The sequence below is a fragment of the Gracilinanus agilis genome, chromosome 3 (genome assembly GCF_016433145.1).
Source record: "Gracilinanus agilis isolate LMUSP501 chromosome 3, AgileGrace, whole genome shotgun sequence".
NCBI classification, from domain to species: Eukaryota; Metazoa; Chordata; class Mammalia; order Didelphimorphia; family Didelphidae; genus Gracilinanus; species Gracilinanus agilis.
In genome coordinates, this window is record NC_058132.1 from 99,720,836 (window position 1) to 99,740,983 (window position 20,148).

At 38.5% G+C, this 20,148-nt stretch overlaps 1 protein-coding gene across 2 annotated transcripts in view; it reads left to right on the top strand.

Moving 5' to 3' along the window:
- ACER3 (alkaline ceramidase 3) overlaps window positions 1–20,148 on the top strand; it is a 188,953-nt gene that overhangs the window by 161,303 nt on the left and 7,502 nt on the right. For both annotated transcript variants that reach the window (XM_044668162.1, XM_044668163.1), the window contains 3 exons: window positions 9,496–9,554; window positions 18,895–18,996; window positions 19,611–19,715. In XM_044668162.1, the coding sequence (XP_044524097.1) occupies window positions 9,496–9,554; window positions 18,895–18,996; window positions 19,611–19,715 (266 nt within the window). The remainder of the gene's footprint in view (window positions 1–9,495; window positions 9,555–18,894; window positions 18,997–19,610; window positions 19,716–20,148) is intronic.

Genomic DNA, 20,148 nt, shown 5'->3' on the forward strand with positions numbered 1-20,148 from the left:
AAAAATGAACAATATGAAAATGTTCTGCATGATAATATAAGTATAACACAGATCAAATCACCTGCCAGCTCTCTGAGGGGGAAGGAGGGAAGGAGTTAAGTTTGATCATATAACCTAGGAAAACATGTGGAAATTTGTTATTATATGTAATTAGCAAAAAATTAAAAAAATTTTAAAAGTCACTTAACCCTCATTGCCTAACCCTTACACTCTACCACTTGGAACCAATACACAGTATTGATTACAGGACAGAAGGCAAAGCTTTGAGAGAGAGAGAGAGAGAGAGAGAAAGTTAAATGACTTACCCAAAGTCAAGTTCACATAATCATAGACTCAGAATTGGAAAGAACTTCAGAGACCAACTAAGCCCAAACTAAACTTGAATATAAAAACCCCTGGACATGAAGTAATACTCAAGAAATGAATTTTGTTTCTGAAGACCTCTAGAGAAAGAAAACTTACTACTTCCTAAAGCAGACCATTTCACCTTTGGGTGAAGGAAGGAAGCTTTTCCTGATTATCGAATCTAAATTTTCCTTTTCAACTTCTGCCCATTGCTTGCTGTCCTGTGAGGCCAAGCAGAATAAATCAAATCCCTTCAAATGACCCCCCAAAGTCTCCTATTTTATATTCCAAACATCCTCAAGTACCTTAAATAACAACAACAGTAATAAATAATAAATTATATTTATCTAGTGCTTTAAAATTTGTGAAACACTTTTATTATATCTTACCTGATCCTTCCCACAAAGAAGAAAGGAAAGAGCCAAACATTTACTAAGAGTCTATTATGTGCCAGGCACTATGCTAATAAGCACTTTATAAATATTATCTCATTTGATCCTTTCAACAGCCCTGGACCCTGGTGTTATTCTTATTTCCACTTTACAGTTGTTGAAACTGAACCAGGCAGAGATTAAGTAACTTGGCCACAGTCACCCAGCTGGTCAGTGTCTGAGGCCAGATTTGAACTCAAGTCTTCCTGAGTTCTTCCTCTGCTTTCTATTTACTGTGCTACCAGCTGCTGCAACAATCCTGTAAGGCGGTATCTCTGTTCTACAGATGAGACAACTAAGATTCTGTGAGTTTAAATGACTTTGCCCATTGTGACAAAGCTAGTAATTGTCAGAGGCAGAACCTGAACCCAAGTCTTTCTGACTCTGAACCTTGTGTTGTTCCCACTATGCTAGTGTTCCTTCCATCATCACATAGAATGACCTTGAAGCTCTTCACTCTCCTAGTTGCCCTCCTCTGGGTGCTTAGTTTGTATCTTTCCCAGAATGTGGTATGTCAAACTGAACACATTACTTACTCCATGATTTGACCAGGACATAATGACTCTTCCTGCCTAACCTTCCACACTGTAATTCTCTTAATGCAACTTCTGATTTTAAGACTTTTGACTGCCATGTAACAAATTTGATTCTTATGCCCTTGGAAAACTCAAACCTCCAGGTCTTTTTCAAATGGCTTTCTAGCCATAGATATCCCCCTCCCATCTTGTACTTTTGAAGTGGATCTTTTTTTAACTCACCTAAAAAACTTTGCAAAAGACTTTACATTTATCCCTATTGAATGTTATCTTACTACATGTTTTCCAGAGCTCTAAACTATTTGATCTTTTCTGTATGTTGATCTGCTAACATAATATGTTAGTTTTGTGTGTGTGTGTGTGTTTTAAATCAAGACATTTGCTCTTCTCTAACCTTGTAGTCCTATTCATTTTCTCATGACATTTCAGAGATCATAACTCAGAAACCACATCCTCTAGTTCTTTCAATACACAAAGTTCATCTAACCAGTGAGGTGTTCTCTTTGTCTCCCTACTTTTTTCTTGACATTAGCTCTTAATTAGCAATTTTTGTTCTTTCCAGGAACAGTGACAAAATTGATTTGATATAGTTCTAGAACTAGAGGGGAGGAGCGGGTACATGTATGCAGCCAAGGTGGCTGGTGAGAGTGAAATGAAACAGCCAGAACCAGACCTAGATATAATGGTTTTTGTGAGGCAAATTACCACTCACCAGCAGGGCCTCAGGACAGAAGTTTGAGTGAGAAAGGGTTAATTCTACCAAGTGAATATGTGAATAAGTGAAATATGAGTGGAGCTAGTTCTACCTAAAGTGGGTGATTTGAGGCACTAATTACTTTGTGTCTAATTTATGTTCTATTTGTCCTGGTTTTATCTCAGATTATATTTTAAGCTCCATGAATCCAGAAAATACATGGCCTGTCTTCATCTATATATCCCCTTCAGTACCTAACATACGGTCATGGACATTCTACAACATTATTGTCTAAAACATCTTTTTGGTGACTCCAGAAATGGAATACATTGAGCCTTTTGGTAGTGAATTCCTCCTCCTCACTGAAAGTCTTCAAAAGAAGACAGAATGAATCCTTTTGGAAAAGAGATTCTGGAAGAGATTTATGCTTAGGTAACACTTGGACTATATGCCCTTTTAAAAAAGGGAATGCAGCTGGGTGACTCAGTGGATTGAGAGCCAGACCTAGAGATGGGAGGTCCTAGGTTCAAATCTGGCCTCAGACACTTCCCAGCTGTGTGACCCTGGGCAAGTCACTTCACCCCCATTGCCTAGCCCTTACTGCTTTTATGCCTTGGAACCAAAACATAGTATTGATTCTAAGATGGAAGGTAAGGGGTTTTTTTTATCTCTTATTTTCCCAAATACATGTAGTAGCAATTTCCACATACATTTTTCTGAAGTTATAATATCCAAATTGTCTTCCTCCCCATTCCGAGAGCTGTTAAGCAATTTGATCTGGGTTATACATTTGTATTATCATGCAAAACATACTTTCATATTGGTCATTGTTGTAGGAAACTACTAATATCAAATCTGAACTCAAAAATAAAAACACAAACTAAAGTGAAAAATGGTATGCTTTGATCTGCATTCCAACTCCAACAGTTCTTTCCCTGGAGATAGCATTCTTTGTCATAAGTCCTTCAGATTTGTCCTAGATCATTGTATTGCTCAGGGTACTGTTATAAAGAAAGAGAAGGGTCCTAAGGTCCTAAAGGAGATATGGATACCAGTGAGGTGGACGTGTCTCTGTATTCTCCCTAGGTGCTGGTGATGGGGAAACACCAAGCCCAATCACCCTTGCTAGTTGTTATAATTTCCTCTTTCAATAACAGTTGCCCAGGGAAGGACCCCAAAAGGTTAGGTGGATGGGTAACCCTTTCAGGTCCAATCTGGGGTTGGATCAGTTACTAATATTGGGGCTCTGATTAGCCTTGGATCACATTTGTTTATCTGACTGCATTTGTTCCCTCCCCAAAGGTTGTGACCACTCAGGAAGGTACTTATTGAACACCTTTATCTATGATCTATAATTAGGGAAAGGATAATCAGGATAAGGATTGGGGATTGGAGACCCTGTCAATCCAATATCTATAATCGCTCAGGACTGGAGGCTGGAGCTTTATTCCTCACAACCCCTCTGGCTCAGCCTGACCAATGTCAAACCAGAGAGTGACTGTCCTTGATGCAGCTGTGTTGGTGATTTTCTCTAAGTTTCTCACTATCAGTTTTTGGGTGATATATTTGCTCTCACAGCCCTCAGGAAATATATAGATCCTACCCACCCTCTGCTTCTTCAGACCTCCCTTCCTCCCTTCACCACCCAGGGACCAAGAGACCTAAAGAGCTAGGAAGATTCAGAGACCTAAAGATCTAGGGACCAAAGTCTACAGGACCAAAGAAGAACCCCTCCAGGTGGCTGTTTGGGGTATTTATACCCTCAGGCCAACCGACTTTTGCCCCTGGCTCATGGCATCTAGGAACATTCCAATCTCTCCAACTGCCTCCCTTGTCAATCAAGGTGAGACCAACATTTCCCAGGATTTGAATATAACAGTACCTAGGTCTTTCCAGATTTTTCTGAAATCATCTTGTTCATCATTTCTTATAGCACTATAGTGTTCCATCACCATCATTTACAACAATTTATTCAGCTAGTCCCAAATTGATGGACATTCCTCTCGATGTATAATTCTTTGCTACAACAAAAAGAGCCACTATAAATATCTTTGTATAAGTAGATCCTTTCCCCTTTTTTTTTTTTTATCCTTGGACTATAGATCTAGTAGTAGTATTACTGGATCAAAGGGTATGTACAGTTTTATAGCCCTTTAGGCAAATTGCCCTCCAAAAAATGATCCAATTTTGCCACATCCATGCCAATATTTATTAGTTTCTTTTAATGTCATATTGGCCAATCTGATAGGTATGAGGTGGTACCTCAGAATCGTTTTAATTTGCAATTCTCTAGTTGAGAGATATTTAGAACACTTTTTCATATGATTATTGATAGCTTTGATTTCTTCATCCAAAAACTGGTTATTCTTATCTTTTGACAATTTGTCAATTGGGGAATGATTTGTGTTCTTATAAATTTGACCCAGTTCTCTATATATTTGAAAAATGAGGCCTGTATCAGAAAAATTTGTTGTAAACATTTTTCCCAGTTTGTTGTTTCTCTTCTAATCTTGGTTACATTGCTTTTGTTTGTACAAAACCTTTTTAATCTCATAATGTTCTCTATCTCTTGTTTGGTCATAAATTCTTCCTTTCTCCATAGATCTGATAGGTAAACCAGTCTATGTTCCCCTAATTTACTTATGGTATCACCCATTATGTCTATATCCATTTTGAATTTATCTTGGTAGGGTGTGAGATATTGATCTATACCTAGTTTCTGCCATACTATTTTGTTATCTTTGTCAAATAGAGAGTTCTTACCCCAAAAGCTGGGGTCTTTGGGTTAATCAAACACTAGATTGCTGAGGTAATTTATTCCTGCATATTGTGTAAAACTAGATGCCCTTTAAAGTAGCTTCCAACTCAGGAGTTCCATGATCCTTCCAACTGAATTAAACTGAATTTCTTGAGCAAAATTAAAAAAACAAAATGAAACAGATGATCTGGTTTTTGTATGAGAGCTCATGGGCTAGCTACTGGTTATGTCCCCACCCTATGTGTGCATATCCTCTCATTGTCTGGTCTCCTGCTGCCCAACTTTAAGAAAGAAAGCTTAGAACAGATTCAATCATCTCTGCAGAGTGCAAGTAACAACTACACTTTGGGCCATTTGGAAAGAGTCTCTCCATTTATGCTTCTTGCTGTTTTCTTTTAATCTCTTGGAGTGACTTTCCTGTAATTAAAGGGCAATAAACAGCCAGGCAGGCTCTTTCCACATTCCCTTTGGAGATGCCTTCTGGTTCTTCCTTTAAACTTCTTCACACTCTTTTAAGTGAGCCAGTACAGCCCAGTGGAGCTTCAAAGGTTAAGCCTATTTCTGTCATGAATATGCTTCTTGACTTTAGGGAAGTGAATCACTTCCCTCCCAAAGCTCAGTTTCTTCATCCCTGAATTTAATATAAGTGAAAGCTCTTTGACATCCCTGTAAAATAAGAAAGATAGATTAATTCAAGAGGTAAGTAGGTAGAGGGGATATGGGCCCTCTTGGCCACCATGAGCAGATATGAGTTCTCTTAAGGGCATCATTGTATGTCATGATAATTATGATTTTTAATGTTGAAGGCATTGCAAAACTACCTTGGAAATCCTGTTTACTCATCAGCCCCCAAATTAAAATTGTTCCAAATCAATTGGCCTTCATGATGTTGAAAGTTAAAAATTATCCATGAATCCAAAAATATCCAGTATAGTATAGAATCAGTTACAAATGTCAGAGTCGTAAAGGCCCTTAGAACACGTTAGAGCTGAAAGAGGGCTCTGAGAATGGAGAAGGTTAGAATGGGAAAAGCCCTTTGACAACAACAGGTTAGAATTGAGAGGGTTCTTTGAAGCCTTCTAGACTAACCCCCTCTTTTTGTAGATGAGGAAATAGCCTGTTATAGGGGAAGGGTCTTGGCCAAGATCAGAGTTAGTGGCAGTCAGGACTTGAGCCTCTGTTCTCTGACTGAGCAGCGAGGTGGCACCACAGTACACAGAGCTCTTGGCCTGGAGTCAGGAAGACCTAGGTTCAAATCTAGCCTCAGACAGTTCCCAACTATTTAACCTGAAGCAAGTCACTTAACCTCTATTCCTCAACTACAAAATGGGGATAATAATAATATCTACCTTCCAGGGTTGTTCTGAGGTTCAAATGAAAATAATATTTGTAAAGCACATATGACATATTAATGAATAAAGATGGACTGGTCAGGGGAAAACCTGTATATAAAAATCCACTTGCAAAACAGATACACTAAGGGATGATTGTGTATGATACCAGTAGATAGTTCTATGGGAAGTGCTTTGCAAAGCTTAAGATCTTATCGAAATATGAACCAGTTCCTTTAGACACAGGTAATATTCCACAACTGATGACAGTTGCTTTTTCCACATTTCAAAGCATTTTAACAGCTGTCATCTCATAGGATCCCCTCACAGTATACCAATGAAGTCATCAGGGCAAAGATCATAGATTTAGAACTGGAAAGGATTTTAGAGTTGATCTAATCCAATAAAGACTTGTTTAAGGTCACCTGAGTAGTAAGTGACAGAGCCAGGACCTGAAACCTGGTCTTCTCTGTGCACTCTCCTTGACACTGGGACTACAAATGGTTTTATGGTGTTAAAGTTTGTTTATAATGAAAGTTTGTCAGAAGATACATTTAAAATTGTTGGAACTAAAGATTAAATATGGCCAAGAAGCAACATGAATCAGAAGATGGGGGGAAATGTTTTAAATGTAGGAAGGCAGCTGATGTAATAGAAAGAGCACTGTGTTTTAATCCCAAAACAAGGGGCAAAGTCCCATCTTTCCTACTTACTAGCTCTGTGAATGTAGATAAGCCACTTCCTTTATCTGTAAAATGGAAATAATGATGCTCTCAATATCTACTTCACAGGGGTCTTGTGAGGGCAGTATTTTATAAACTTTAGAGCATCATAGTAATACAAGTGAATGTGCTACTATTAGTGCTGACATTAGGAACAAATTACATTCTTTTCATCTGGTTTCTTGGCTCTTTAGTTGGAAATTTTTAAGGGGTGGCAAATGAAAACAAAATCTGATTGGAAAACTGGATTTTGACATATTTTTGTTTTCAAATCTTTTTCCTGTTCCTGAGCTCCAATCACTATAAAAATAGTATATGAACCACACTCATGGTGTGCCAGCACACAAACATAGGCATCATCAGTCTGGCTGACAAGGAGTTTAGTAATCTTGTTGTGGTGGTGGTGGTAGAAAAGAATAGTAGATGAGGAACACTGTCTTGCCCTATGGCCTCAAGAAGGTCATTTCCCCTTGCTCAGCCTCAATTTCCTCTGTAAAATGAGGAGGGTATAATGGGTAAATTCTGAGTCTCCTAATTGTCCCTTTTAGGTTGAACTCTGATGTTTTTGTTGTTAAGAAAAAAGGAAACACCTGGATTGGCTCAGAGGTTGGCAGGTGCACAAAGAGCTGGATCTGGAGTCAGAGGACAGGGGTTCAAAACTTGCCTCACACTTTATATCTGGGTGATCTTGAGCAAATAACTTACACTCCAGGCCTCAGTTTCCTCCTGTGTAAAATGAGAGGCTTTGACTAAGTGACCTCTGAGACTCATTCAAACTCTGGCTCTGTGATGCCATCATCCTACACAAGTGGGAAGGACATGGACCTTTTTATTCTGGGGAGGCAATGCAGTGATATATAGTGAAAGAGCCCTTAGGATGATAAGAGCCAAGCATTCAGCTCAAATCTCCACTGTGAAAAACTGACTGGGGGAGTTATTAACCCTCTGGGTCAGTTTCATGATCTATAAAGTGGGAATAATAGTAACTTCTAGTTGCTACCTCTCTCTCTGCTAGGCAACTCTCTAAATCTATAATTTGCCAAGAAAATGCTGACCTTCATTGGCAGAGAAAATTCCTCATGGGAGCTCCCTGCACCTGATAAAATCAGAGCCAGGCCATAGGAAGAACTCTTATCTCACAGGGGTGCTTGTGAGGATGAAATGAGATAATATAGGTAGCAATAAACTATATGGACCAAAGACAAGGAAACTTGAGAGGGATGTGACCAAAGGAGGTCAGAGAGAAGAACACAGAGTTCAGCTTTAACGATGCCCCAGGAGACTGGCCTCTTCTTGACCTCTATAGGAGGTGGCCTTATATCGTGGGAGAAGTCCTGTGTCCCCAGGAGATCTGGGTCCTAGACCTGGTAGCACCAGTGAATTTCTGTGTGACCCTGGATAATCACTGTTCCCCTCCATACCTCCTGGACCTCATGTGAATTTAACAAAAATTACACCCCTCTTTCCTTTTGAAAACCCATTTTGGTCGATATCAGCCTCACCCTTTGACTGGGTGCATGTGTACCATGGGAGGATGCCAGCAGCCTCTGGCATCCTGGAAGAAGCTGGCCCCTTGTCCTGCAGGACTCCTGGTGTCCAAAAGACTGGGCTCTTACCCAGACTGAGATCAAGTCTGCCCAACCAGAGAGATGCAGAGGGAGTAACTTTATAAGAGAAGGGCCTGAGGAAGCAAGAAGGACTTTTGGGGCTTTTCTTGACGCTTAGGCTGAAGACTTCTCCTGATGGGGCTGCTTTGAGTTAACAAATGGAGATAAGTGCAGCAAACTCAGATTAGGTAGGCACAACCAGGTGATTATGTGCCTCTCCAACTTTTACAAACAAATAATTATAAATTAATATATATTTTAATATAACAGCCAGTAGTAGAAAGGATAGGAGATAAGAAACACTGACTTGCTCTATGACTCTATTGTAAAATGAAAAAAATTGGATCAGATGCACCCTAAGGCCTCTTCCAGCTCTAACATTCTGCAGTTTTTTTAATCTGCATCCCCCTTTATTCTTCATCTTGTACCATGAAAGTGCCCTTGTACATGTAGAATTGACTCAAACTCATTCACTTTCCAGTGCCCAGAGATGGAGTGAAAATTATGATGAACTCACAATCACAGAATTATAGAGCTAGAAAAGACCCCGGTGAGAATATGGCCCAGCAACCACACGTTACAAACAAGGAAGGGATTAATACAAGGTCACTTAGCACAAGTAGCAGAGCTAAAACTCGACCCCAGGACTCCTGGCCCCTAGTCTAAGTCTCATTCTAATACACCGAACTTCTGACCTTCTTTCACTTTTAAGCAAATATTTAACAAAGTCTAACTGCTTTAAATTGCAGATGAATGTCATCTAACATAAAACTTCTAATATTAGTTCTTACTATGCAGTCACATAATACAGTCTCTGGTGCTTAGCACAATGTTTGGCACATAAGAGGCACTTACATTTATTAGCTGACTAATGGATCAGGAGGTCAGGGGAGTAAATGTATGTTTTTTAGGATTCTGGGGAAGGAAAAATTATTTCATTTTTGCTAGATTTTTAATGATAGAGGAGTTTAAACAAGTTCAAATCCAGTGAGTTTTTTCTTGGAAAAGAAAAAATTTCCATTCTAAAAACTGTTAAAGTTTGTAACATTGCGTTTTCTCTTTCTCTTCCAGGTCATGTATGGACTATTGGTTTTTGCTCTAGTACTGCGGTCTATTTATATTGTTACATGGTGAGTCTTACAACATCAACACTATATTCCTAGGAAGGCTATAGGGTAACAATTGCATATAATCTTGTATACAAGACTGCTTTTTAATAATTTTTCTTTTTTAAATCAATGATAAATATCATGAATTGTGCCTGAGGCCTACAATAGCACTAAGAAAGGCATTTGTTTGACAGATGTACCTGCTGTGTCCTTGCCCACCTACAACCTTAGAATATGGACTATGGAAACTCAAGGGACCTTAGAATATAGAGTGTGATATTTAGAAAAGGACCTTTCTTTTCCTAGATGAGGAAAGTCTCAGAGTAGACAATGACAGGCCCACAGCTAATGAGAGGTGGAGTTGGCTCAAACCTAGGTCTTCTAACTACAATTCCAATATCCTTTCAGAATTTTCTGGCTGCCTCCTTCACTCAGCTGCCAAAGTGAGATTTCTAGAGTGAGTGTCAGACCATGACACTCCTAGCTCCCAGTCACCTCGGGGGATCAAATAGGAAATCCTCCATTTGACATGTAAAGCCCTTCACAACCAGGCCTCTTCCTCCCCTTTAGTTGTCTTACACTATCCTACCTTCCAAATGACCCAGTGATGCTGGCTTCTTCACAGATGACACTCCATTTCAAGTCAAGTCAGCAAGCATTTGTTAAACATTTACTACGTTCAAGATACTGAGTCAAGTACTACAGACAAAGAGAAAGACTAAAACAGGTTCTGCTCTCAGGGAGCTCACATTCCACTGGAAAAGACACCAAGCAAACAACTATGGCCATGCAAGATATCCACAAAGCAAATTAGAGGTCATCTCAGAGGGAAGACACTAGCACTTACCTTTTCTCCCCCCTGCCCAGAAAGCTCTCCCTCTGATCTCTGCCTCTTGGTTTCCCTGGTTCCTTCAAGACTTAGCTTAAGGGACAGCGAGGTGGCTCAGTGGATTGAGAGCCAGGCCCAGAGATGGAAGGCCCTGGGATCAAATCTGGCCTCAGACACTTCCCAGCTGTGTGACCCTGGGCAAGTCACTTAATCCCCATTGCCTAGCCCTTACTATTCTTCTGCCTTGGAACCAATACTTAGTATCCATTCTAAGACAGAAGGTAAGAGTTTAAAAAAGAAAAAAAAGACTTAGCTCAAATCCTATCTTCTGCAAGAGACCTTTTCAAGTTCCCTACCCTCCCACACACAGACACCCACTTCTCCTGCCTTTCCTCTGAAAGTATTTCCAGTTCCCTTTTTCTGTCTTGTATGCATAAAGCTGTTGGTCTATTAACTTTCCCATTAGAATGTGAGCTTGACTTGAGAGCTTAGCACCATACAATGCACATAGTAGGCTCTTACTAAATGTTTGATAACTGAAGTATTGTAGTGCAATATAAAGAACTGTGCCTGGAGGCAGAAGGACCTGAGTCCAAATCCCATCTCTAGCATTAGCTGCACAACCCTAGGTACATAACATAACCCTCTGAGCCTCAGTTTCTTCATCTCTAAAACAAAGAGCTTGGACTTGGTTTAATGAGGTTTCTTCCAATTTGAAATCTATGAATCTCTTACCTCCCTGTGCATTAGCAAACCATCCTTATCAAAGTGCCACACAGTGCTTGCTCCTGGCTATCAACATGTGCCAACTATCCTTGCCTGAGACTACCAAAAAAAGATGTGTTGGAGAAAGGATTATACCTTTGCACCTGTGTTAGGTCTAACTAAAGCCAAAACTAATATGACAGGATCTCTGGGATGATTTTCATGGATTCAAAGAAATCCTAACAAATAAACATGTAGGCAGGACTCAAAATAAATTGTGTGCATATGCGTAATGACTGCCCCTGATAACACCAACCTCACCTACCTGGATGGTGCTAGGTTTTTAACAGTCCCAGTAAAGGAGATGGCCCCAGCCCTGCATGTCATTGTTCTTAGTGATGCTCAATATGGAGATTGCCAAGGTTTGGAAGAGAGGAGAAGAATTTTTAAGGAGCCAATGTTTGTTTTTGTATTCTGCATAAATCTTTTCAAATCCTAGAAAATCTGGAAAATTTTGGCATAGTAATTGTGTAAACTTGCTATGGATTTGCAGCTTGGTTTAATAGAAAGAGGTTGGAAAGAACTACCAACAGATAAGTGAAAGAGGATATTAACAAATCGTAAGAGCTGAAGGCTTATCTTCTCATCTCACATCACAGAAATGCCTCCCCCTCCATCCTCTCCTTCATCCCTGTCTTACACAAAGAGGTGACCCTTCTGCTTACCACGGCAAACCCCTCTACCTGCACAAGGGATCTCATTCCATCTTGTCTTTTCCAGCACATTATCCCCTCTCTTTTCCCTCCTCCTGCTTATCTTCAGTCTCTCCCTTTCTCCTAGGGCCTACAGACATGCTGGTGTCTGTCCTCCGATCCACAAAAACCCCTCGATTGATCCATCTATTGCTGATACCTAAGACCCTAGACCTCTTGTACCTTTTGTGATCCAACTCCTTGAGAAAGCCATCTACAGTTGGTGCTTCCACTTCCTTTCCTCCCAGGCTTCTTTACTTTCTGCAAGTTGAGCTTCTGGCATAACAAGGCTCTAGGTAGCTGGTGGCTAAGTGGATGGAGCACTTACTAAATGCTTGTTGACATGTCATGAAGAAGCATGGCTCCAAAGAAGACATGACACAGCACCTTCCCAACTCCTTTCCAGATGGAATGTGGCATATATTTTCATACCTTTTCCATGTATTGATTGGGTTTATAGATGTTTTCCTCCTTTTTTTCTTTAAAAATATTCTTTATTATATATGATATAAAAACAAAATATATCCATAAAAGATTTTTAATTTTTTTTCCAAAGGAAGAGCAGTGACTAAGAAATGAGATGATAGCTTCTCATTCTAATTCCACTCCTTTCTCAGTGTGACTCACAATAAAAGTAGTCCCCTTTCCTGGGCCTATCTCAGTTTTCTTCTCTATCAAATAATAACAATAGCTTCCATTTTGGGTTTACAATGGTAGGAATTCAAGGAATTACTACTCCCATTTTGCAGATGAAAAAGCAAGTGACCTGCCCAAGATCACATGTCTAAAGAGTGATAGAGTTAGAAAACAAGCCTAGATTTTCTGGCTCCCAGTACATTTGTCCATCTGCTCTAACCTGTTCACACTGGGGCTTGCACTGTGATCTTTAAGATCCTGCCCAGTATTTGAGTTGGTCTGATTTCCTAGACATTTTTCTCCCTAATTCTAAAGATATTGTTGGAACAACAAGGGAGGGGGATTGAAAACCCCTTCTTCCCCACCCCAGAGTTCAGAGTCCCAAACCTTGAGAAGGTGTTTTGTGCATCCCTGGGAACACTGATGTACAGAGGTCAGGACATTTACTAGAAATGATCAGGACTTGACACCAAACAGTCCTGAGAGGTGACCCTAGAACCTTCCCCTTCATAAAGTCATGAGCCATCAGAGAAATGAAATTATTATCAATGAGGGTGCCACATAGTGCAAGAGCAGGGTAAATTATGTAATACTGGTAAGATTAAATTTTTATCAGAGGAAAAACTATATAATTTAATGAATATTGTACCCCTTGAATTTTCTAGTCCTCAAACTTTACAAGCTTTGTGACCCTGGGCAAATCCCTTCTTGCTGACTGCCTCAGTTTCCTAATCTGTAAAATGGGATAATAGTAGCACCTACTTCCCAGGATCCTTGTGAGGATAAAATAACATATTTGTAAAAGCCCTTTGAAAACCTTAAAGGACTATATGAACAATAGCTATTATGCTAACTATTCTAACCTCTTAAAATTGCTAATTACTTTGTTTTCCATTGCTTTAAGTAAACAGCTGATTTCTGTCACTTTTTCATCTTACACCATTTAGGCAATACTTTTCTCAAATTTCAAACTTGTACTTTGATCTTGAAATAGCATTTTACTTTATGAAATCCAAGAGCTCATACACACACACATATTTATTCAACAAATATTTGAGTGCCTGCTGTGTGTGAGACCCTTATGTTAAGTTCTGTGTGGGATGTGAAGATGAAGGTAACTTATCTCATACTGTTTTCTCATTCTTCTATTCCCTGTTCTCATCCAGCTTTCTTTTTATATGTCTTGATTCAATATCTTCCATTATTCCTGGAATGGACTCTCCCTTCCACCTTTTTTTCTCCATCTGTTGAAACCCTTCCCTTCCTTTAGGGATGTGCCCCCTAGAAGCCAACTGCTTTCTAGTTTTTCCAGTAGTTCTTATCAAATAGGGAGTTCATTCCTAGATATTTATAGTTTCAGGTTTATTGAAAACTGATGTATTGAGATCCAATATTTTTTATTCTTTCTTATCTCATCTATTTCTGTGGTTTGACTGGTTCCAAATGATTTTGATGTTTGCTGCTTTATAATATAAGCGTGTTTTCCCTTTATTCCTACTTCTCCCTCTTCCCCATTATTTGCTTTGGTTTTCTTGATGTTTGATTCTTTCAAATGAACTCTGTTTTTCTTTCACCTATGTGGAGTATTTTTTTGGTAGTTTGATTAGGAAAGTATATCATTAAATCTGTGAATTAACTTTGCTAATAGTGTAGTGTTAATTATATTGGCATAACTTAACCATGAAAGCTCCAGCTATTTAAATTATTCTTTATTTCTTCTTTTTCTTTTTTTTTTAAACCCTTACCTTCCCTCTTGGAGTCAATACTGTGTATTGGCTCCAAGGCAAAAGAGTGGTAAGGGTAGGCAGTGGGGGTCAAGTGACTTGCCCAGGGTCACACAGCTAGGAAGTGTCTGAGGCCGGATTTGAACCTAGGACCTCCTGTCTCTAGGCCCAGTTCTCAATCCACTGAGCTACCCAGCTGCCCCCTCTTTATTTCTTTAAGGAGCATTTTGTAATTTTTAAATTATAATTATATTTTATTATAGGTATCTTTTAACCTCTATACAATATTCATTATTCTTTAGTAGTTTGACTCCCAAATATTTTATTCATTTTGTATGTTTTTTAATATATATTTTCATTTAATCTTCACAATAATCATGTGAGGTAAGAGTTTTATTATTCCAAAAGAGGAAATTGACACTTAGAAAGGTTAAAGTGATCCATTGGGTCACATAGCTAGTAATTTCCAAGTTGGATTTGAATTCTGGTCTTTCTTACTGTATTTTTAAAATTTTGTTACTTATTTTTAGCATTCTTTTCTTTTTAAATTTTGAGTTCCAGATTTTCTCCCTCCTTCCTATTCCCTCCCCTACTCACTGAGAAGGCAAGGAATATATCACCAATTATACATATGAAATCATGTAAAAAATATTCCATATTAGCCATGTTGCAAAAGAAAGAAAGAGGGGACAGCTGGGTGGCTCAGTGGATTGAGAGCCAGACCTAGAGATGGGAGGTCCTAGGTTCAAATCTGACCTCAGACACTTCCTAGCTGGGTGACCCTGGGCAAGTCACTTAACCCTCATTGCCTAGCCCTTACCGCTCTTCGAGAGAGAGAGAGAGAGAGAGAGAGAGAGAGAGAATTGTGCATCTCACTCAGAGTTAAACAGTTCTCTCGCTGGTAGTAGACAGCATTTTTTCATCAAGAGCCCTTTGAAACTGGCTTGAATCATTTTATTGATGAGAATAGCCAAGTCTTTCAGAGTTGATCATCATTATAGCATTGCTGGTACAGTGCACAATGATCTCCCAGTTCTTCTCATTTCACTTTGCACCAGTTCATATAGATCTTGCAATGTTTTTCTGAACATTGTCATTTCCAAAAGCCTAGTACTTCATCACAATCATATGCCACAATTTATTCAGCCATTCCCCATTTGGTGCAAATCCTCTTAATTTCTAATTCTTTGCTACTACAAAAAAAAAAAAAAAACTGCTATAAAAGTTTTTGTACACATGGGCCCTTATCCTTTTTCTTTGTCTTTGGGATACAGACCTAGAAGTAATGTTTCTGGGTAAAATGATATGCACAATTTTATAACCCTTGGGCCTACTTCCAAATTGTTCTCCAGAACTGATTGGACCAGTTCACTACTCCAACAACAGTTCAATAGTGTACCATTTTTTTCCCTGATCCCCTCCAGCATTTGTCATTTTTGATAGGTGTGAAGTGGTACCTCAGCATAGTTTTAAATTTGCATTTCTCTAATCTATAGTAATTTAGAACATTTTTTCATATAACTGTAGATGACTTTGATTTCTTCTTCTGAAAATTGCCTATTAATATTTCCTTTGAGAAGTGAACTTTTTATCAGAAAAACTTCCTGTAAAAATTTTTGACATTACTTAATTGTCCATAGTACCTTTTAGCTAATGTAGTTTCCCAGATGCTCTCTCTCTTATTTTTTTTTAGTTGGCCTGTTTTTGCTTTTGCTTTGTCTGAAATCATGATTACTACCCCTTCTTTTTTATTTCAGCTGAAGTATATTAGATTTTGCTCTCACCTTTTATTTTCACTTTGTGTATGTGTCTTTCTATTTCACATATGTCTCTTGTAAACAACATTATTGTTAGATTCTGGTTTCTAATTTCTTTTAAGGATGAGCTCATCCCATTCACATTCACAGTTATGATTACTTCATCCCATTTTCTTCTGTTTCTTCCTTATTCCCTCTTTTTATACTGTTCCTTCTCAAAAGTCTGTTTTATTATTCTAACTGCCTCCTTTATAATTCCCCTCTTTCTCTTATCCCTTTCCCCTCCTAATCCTTTATTCAGTAAATTACATTTTTATACACAGCTGAGTATTATGTTATTCCCTTCTTGTACCAATTGTGATGAGAGTAAGATTCAAGCATTGTCTTGTCCTCCCCCCCATTTTCCTTCCATTGTAAAAGTTCTTCCTTGTATACCTCTTTTATGTGAGAAAATTGTCCCCATTCTGCTTCTTCCATCCCTTCTCCCAGTACATTTTCTCCTTCCTTAATTTTTTTTGGAGATCATTCCAACATAATCACTTCATATCCATGCCTTCTGGATGAGCTCCTTTTTAACTGCTCTAACAACAATAAAAATTCTTAGGAGTTTACCATTTTCCAATAGAAAATGTAAACAGTTTAACTTTATTGAGCTCCTTATGATTACTCTTTCATATTTACGTTTTTATACTTCTCTTGAGTCTTCTGTTTGAATATCAGATTTTTTTATTTAGCTTTTTCATCAGAAATGCTTTAAAGTCCTCTATTTAATTAAATATCAAATTTTCCCCCTGAAGTATTGCACTCAATTTTGCTGGGTAGGTGATTTTAATGGTTGTAATCCTAGCTCTTTTGCCGTCTAGAATATCCTATTCCAAGGCCTCTACTACTTTACAGTGGAAGCTGCTAAATATTCTCTAACTATGACTCTGTGATATTTGAATTGTTTCTTTCTGGTTGCCTGAAATATTTTCTCTTTGACTTGGGAGCTATGGAATTTGGCTATAATACTTGCTGGGAGTTTTCATTTGGGAATTTCTTTCAGGAAGTGATCAGTAGATTCTTTCAGTTTCTATTTTACTCTCAATTGCTACAATTTAAGGGCAATTTTCCTTGATAATTTCTTGAACTATGATGTCTAGGCTTTTTTTTAATTATTATTATGGCTTCTGGTCATCAATCATTCTTTTTTTTTTTTTTAAACCCTTGTAGTTCGGTGTATTGTCTCATAGGTGGAAGAGTGGTAAGGGTGGGCAATGGGGGTCAAGTGACTTGCCCAGGGTCACACAGCTGGGAAGTGGCTGAGGCTGGGTTTGAACCTAGGACCTCCTGTCTCTAGGCCTGACTCTCACTCCACTGAGCTACCCAGCTGCCCCCATCAATCATTCTTAAATTATCTCCCCTTGATCTATTTTCCAAGTCAGTTGTTTTTCCAATGAGATGTTTCACATTTTTTCTATTTTTTTTTTCATTCTTTTGATTATTTTTTTTTGTTTCTTGAAGTCTCATGTAGCACTTCCACTTTCCCATTTCTCTTTTTAAATAATTATTTTTTTCTACTGAATTTTTATACCTCCTTTTCTATTTGGTCAGTGCTACTTTTTAAGGAGTTCTTATCTTTAATGAATTTTTGAACATCTTTCCTATTTGGACAATTCTGCATTTTAAGGCCTTCTCTTTGGTGGATTTTTGTGCCTCTTTTGCCATTTGGCCTCTTTTTTTTTTTTTAAGATTTTTTTTCCATATTTTTTGGTGCCCCCCAACCTGTTAATTCTCTTTTTCATAATTTTCTTATATAAAACTCTCATTTCTTTTCCCAATTCTTCCTCTACCCCTCATCATTTTCTTTAATTCTTGCAGAAATTTTTGTTGGGCTTGAGTCCAACTAGCATTTTTCTTTGAGGCTTTTTTGGTAACTTTTCTCATTATTGTCTTCTTCTGAGTTCATGCCTTGATCTTCCCTTCTACCACAGTAGTTTATTATGGTCAGATTCTTGTTGTTGTTATTTACTCATCTTCTAGCCTATTTTTTGTCTTTGAACTTTATGTTACAGTTGGGCTCTGCTCTCCTTGGCATGAGGAGGCACTGTCCCAAGCTTCAGGCTTTTTTGTGCTTCTGTTTTCAGAGCTAGTTCTGGGCCTGACGGTGGGGGAGTGAGGGGTAGGGGTGTAGTAGGGTCTGCAAGTTGATGCTTCCAAGGTGATATAATCCTGGGAGAGGTGTGGCCACTGCCCTCCTGGTGTGGGCTAGGGTCTTTACCAGGGAAGGGCCCCTGGTCCTGCTGCTGCATGCATTCGCACTTCTGTTTGCCTTAGAACTGAGGCCAGGGCCCTTGCTTCCTTGTGACTGACCACCAGTATTCCTTTCCATCCTAGAGCTGTGATCCAGAGTTACATACAAGCAATAGAGTTGCCAGTCAGCACCAGTTATACCCAGTGCCATCGAGGGTCCCCTATAATCTCTTTCTGTGTGGTTTTACACCCTCACTGTCTCTGGGCTAATGGCTCTCAAAGCTACTGGGATTATTGCCACAACAATGTGTATGGGCTCAGGACCGACCTCTGCCTGACTTCTCTCACCTTGCTCATGTTAAAGATTCCTCCTACCTACCTCTTAAGTTTTCTTAAGCTAGAAAAATGTCTCATCCCAACTTTTTGTTGGGTTTGCTACTCCAAAATTTGAATTGAGATGTTATTTTAAAGTTATTTGAAGAGGGATATCAAGAGATACTCATGTGGCTTCCCCTAATCTGCCATCTTGGCTTCACCTTCTTTTGTAGTTATTTTGAATGAGACTTCCCTTTCTCTCGCCTTCTGACTTCTGATACCTTCTAGAAAAGCTATTGATTTTTATAGCTTTATGTTATCCTCTGCAACTTTGCTGAGGCTATTAATAGCTATGATTTTTGAGCAATAGATTTGACTAAATTAGATTTTTGTTCTTCCTCCTCTCCACAGGGTATATCCATGGCTTAGAGGACTGGGTTATACATCCTTAGGCATATTTTTAATGGGATTTTTCCTTTGGAATGTAGACAACATCTTTTGTGAATCACTGAGGTAAGAGAAAAACAAAGTTAACTACATTTTTTTTCTGCAGCACTGAAAATATAAAGTGATAAGTAATTTTAAATATAGCATTATGTTATCTTCTGCCTCACAGAGTTGGTTTAAGGAAAGTATTTTGGAAGCCTCAAAGCACTGATCATCATGCAATATATAGACATTTTTGACACACATTTCTCACATTTTGTAATATTATTTAAAAGTTTTATTCTAAATCCATTTGAAAATATAGTAAAAGCATTAGTGGTTTTAATGATAGAAAAACAGATTCAAGCTAAGGAATACAAAGATATCTGAGGGAATATAAAGCTATATTCCCATGATTTCTTAGGAATATCCTGAAAAAGTTACTTTACTTTGTCTTCTATTGAATGAGTTTAATAATGCATTTCTCAGCCAAGAGATGGCTTTGAATGGGGCATGAGCAAATAACATGTCAGAAGTCCTGAATATTTATGCAAATAACTTATAACAACCGTAAAGAATTACATTCTTGGGTATGCATGAAAAACACATGGTTGGTAGTCCCCAAGACTGTGTCATCAGGTGCTATAATATATTTTTGAGATTATACAAAAATTGGTTTATTATATTTTTCCTCCTAACAGGAGCTTTCGAACAAAGATGCCACCTTTTGTGGGTGTTTTTACACAGCTACATGCTTGGTGGCACATTCTTACTGGCCTTGGCTCTTATCTTCACATCCTTTTCAGGTATGAAATAGGCATTATTTGGGAAGGAGAGGGAGAGAACATAGCCAGTGTAGTATAGTTGTATGTGTGTATATACATGTTCCATATTATATTATATACCCCTTGAGAGCCCAGTATGTATGGGACAGAGTTTTGGATCTCTAACCACATACAACACTTAGGGAATAGATGCTTAGTATGGATTGATTGAATTGAATCGCCTGGGAGGAACTGGTTTTCAGCTTTCTTTTAACACCCTTCTGTGAATCAGCAAATCATATTATTCCTCAAATATATAAGAAGACCCTAAGAAGTGGGAAAAGGTTAGTAGTTGCAGAATGGGGACTGGCTTTAAAGTCTGAACCTACATGGAATGGCAAACCTGGGTTGGGACACTCTTAATACCATTTGGGAGGGAATTGAATGACTTAAGAGAAGAACGGCTAAAACTGAA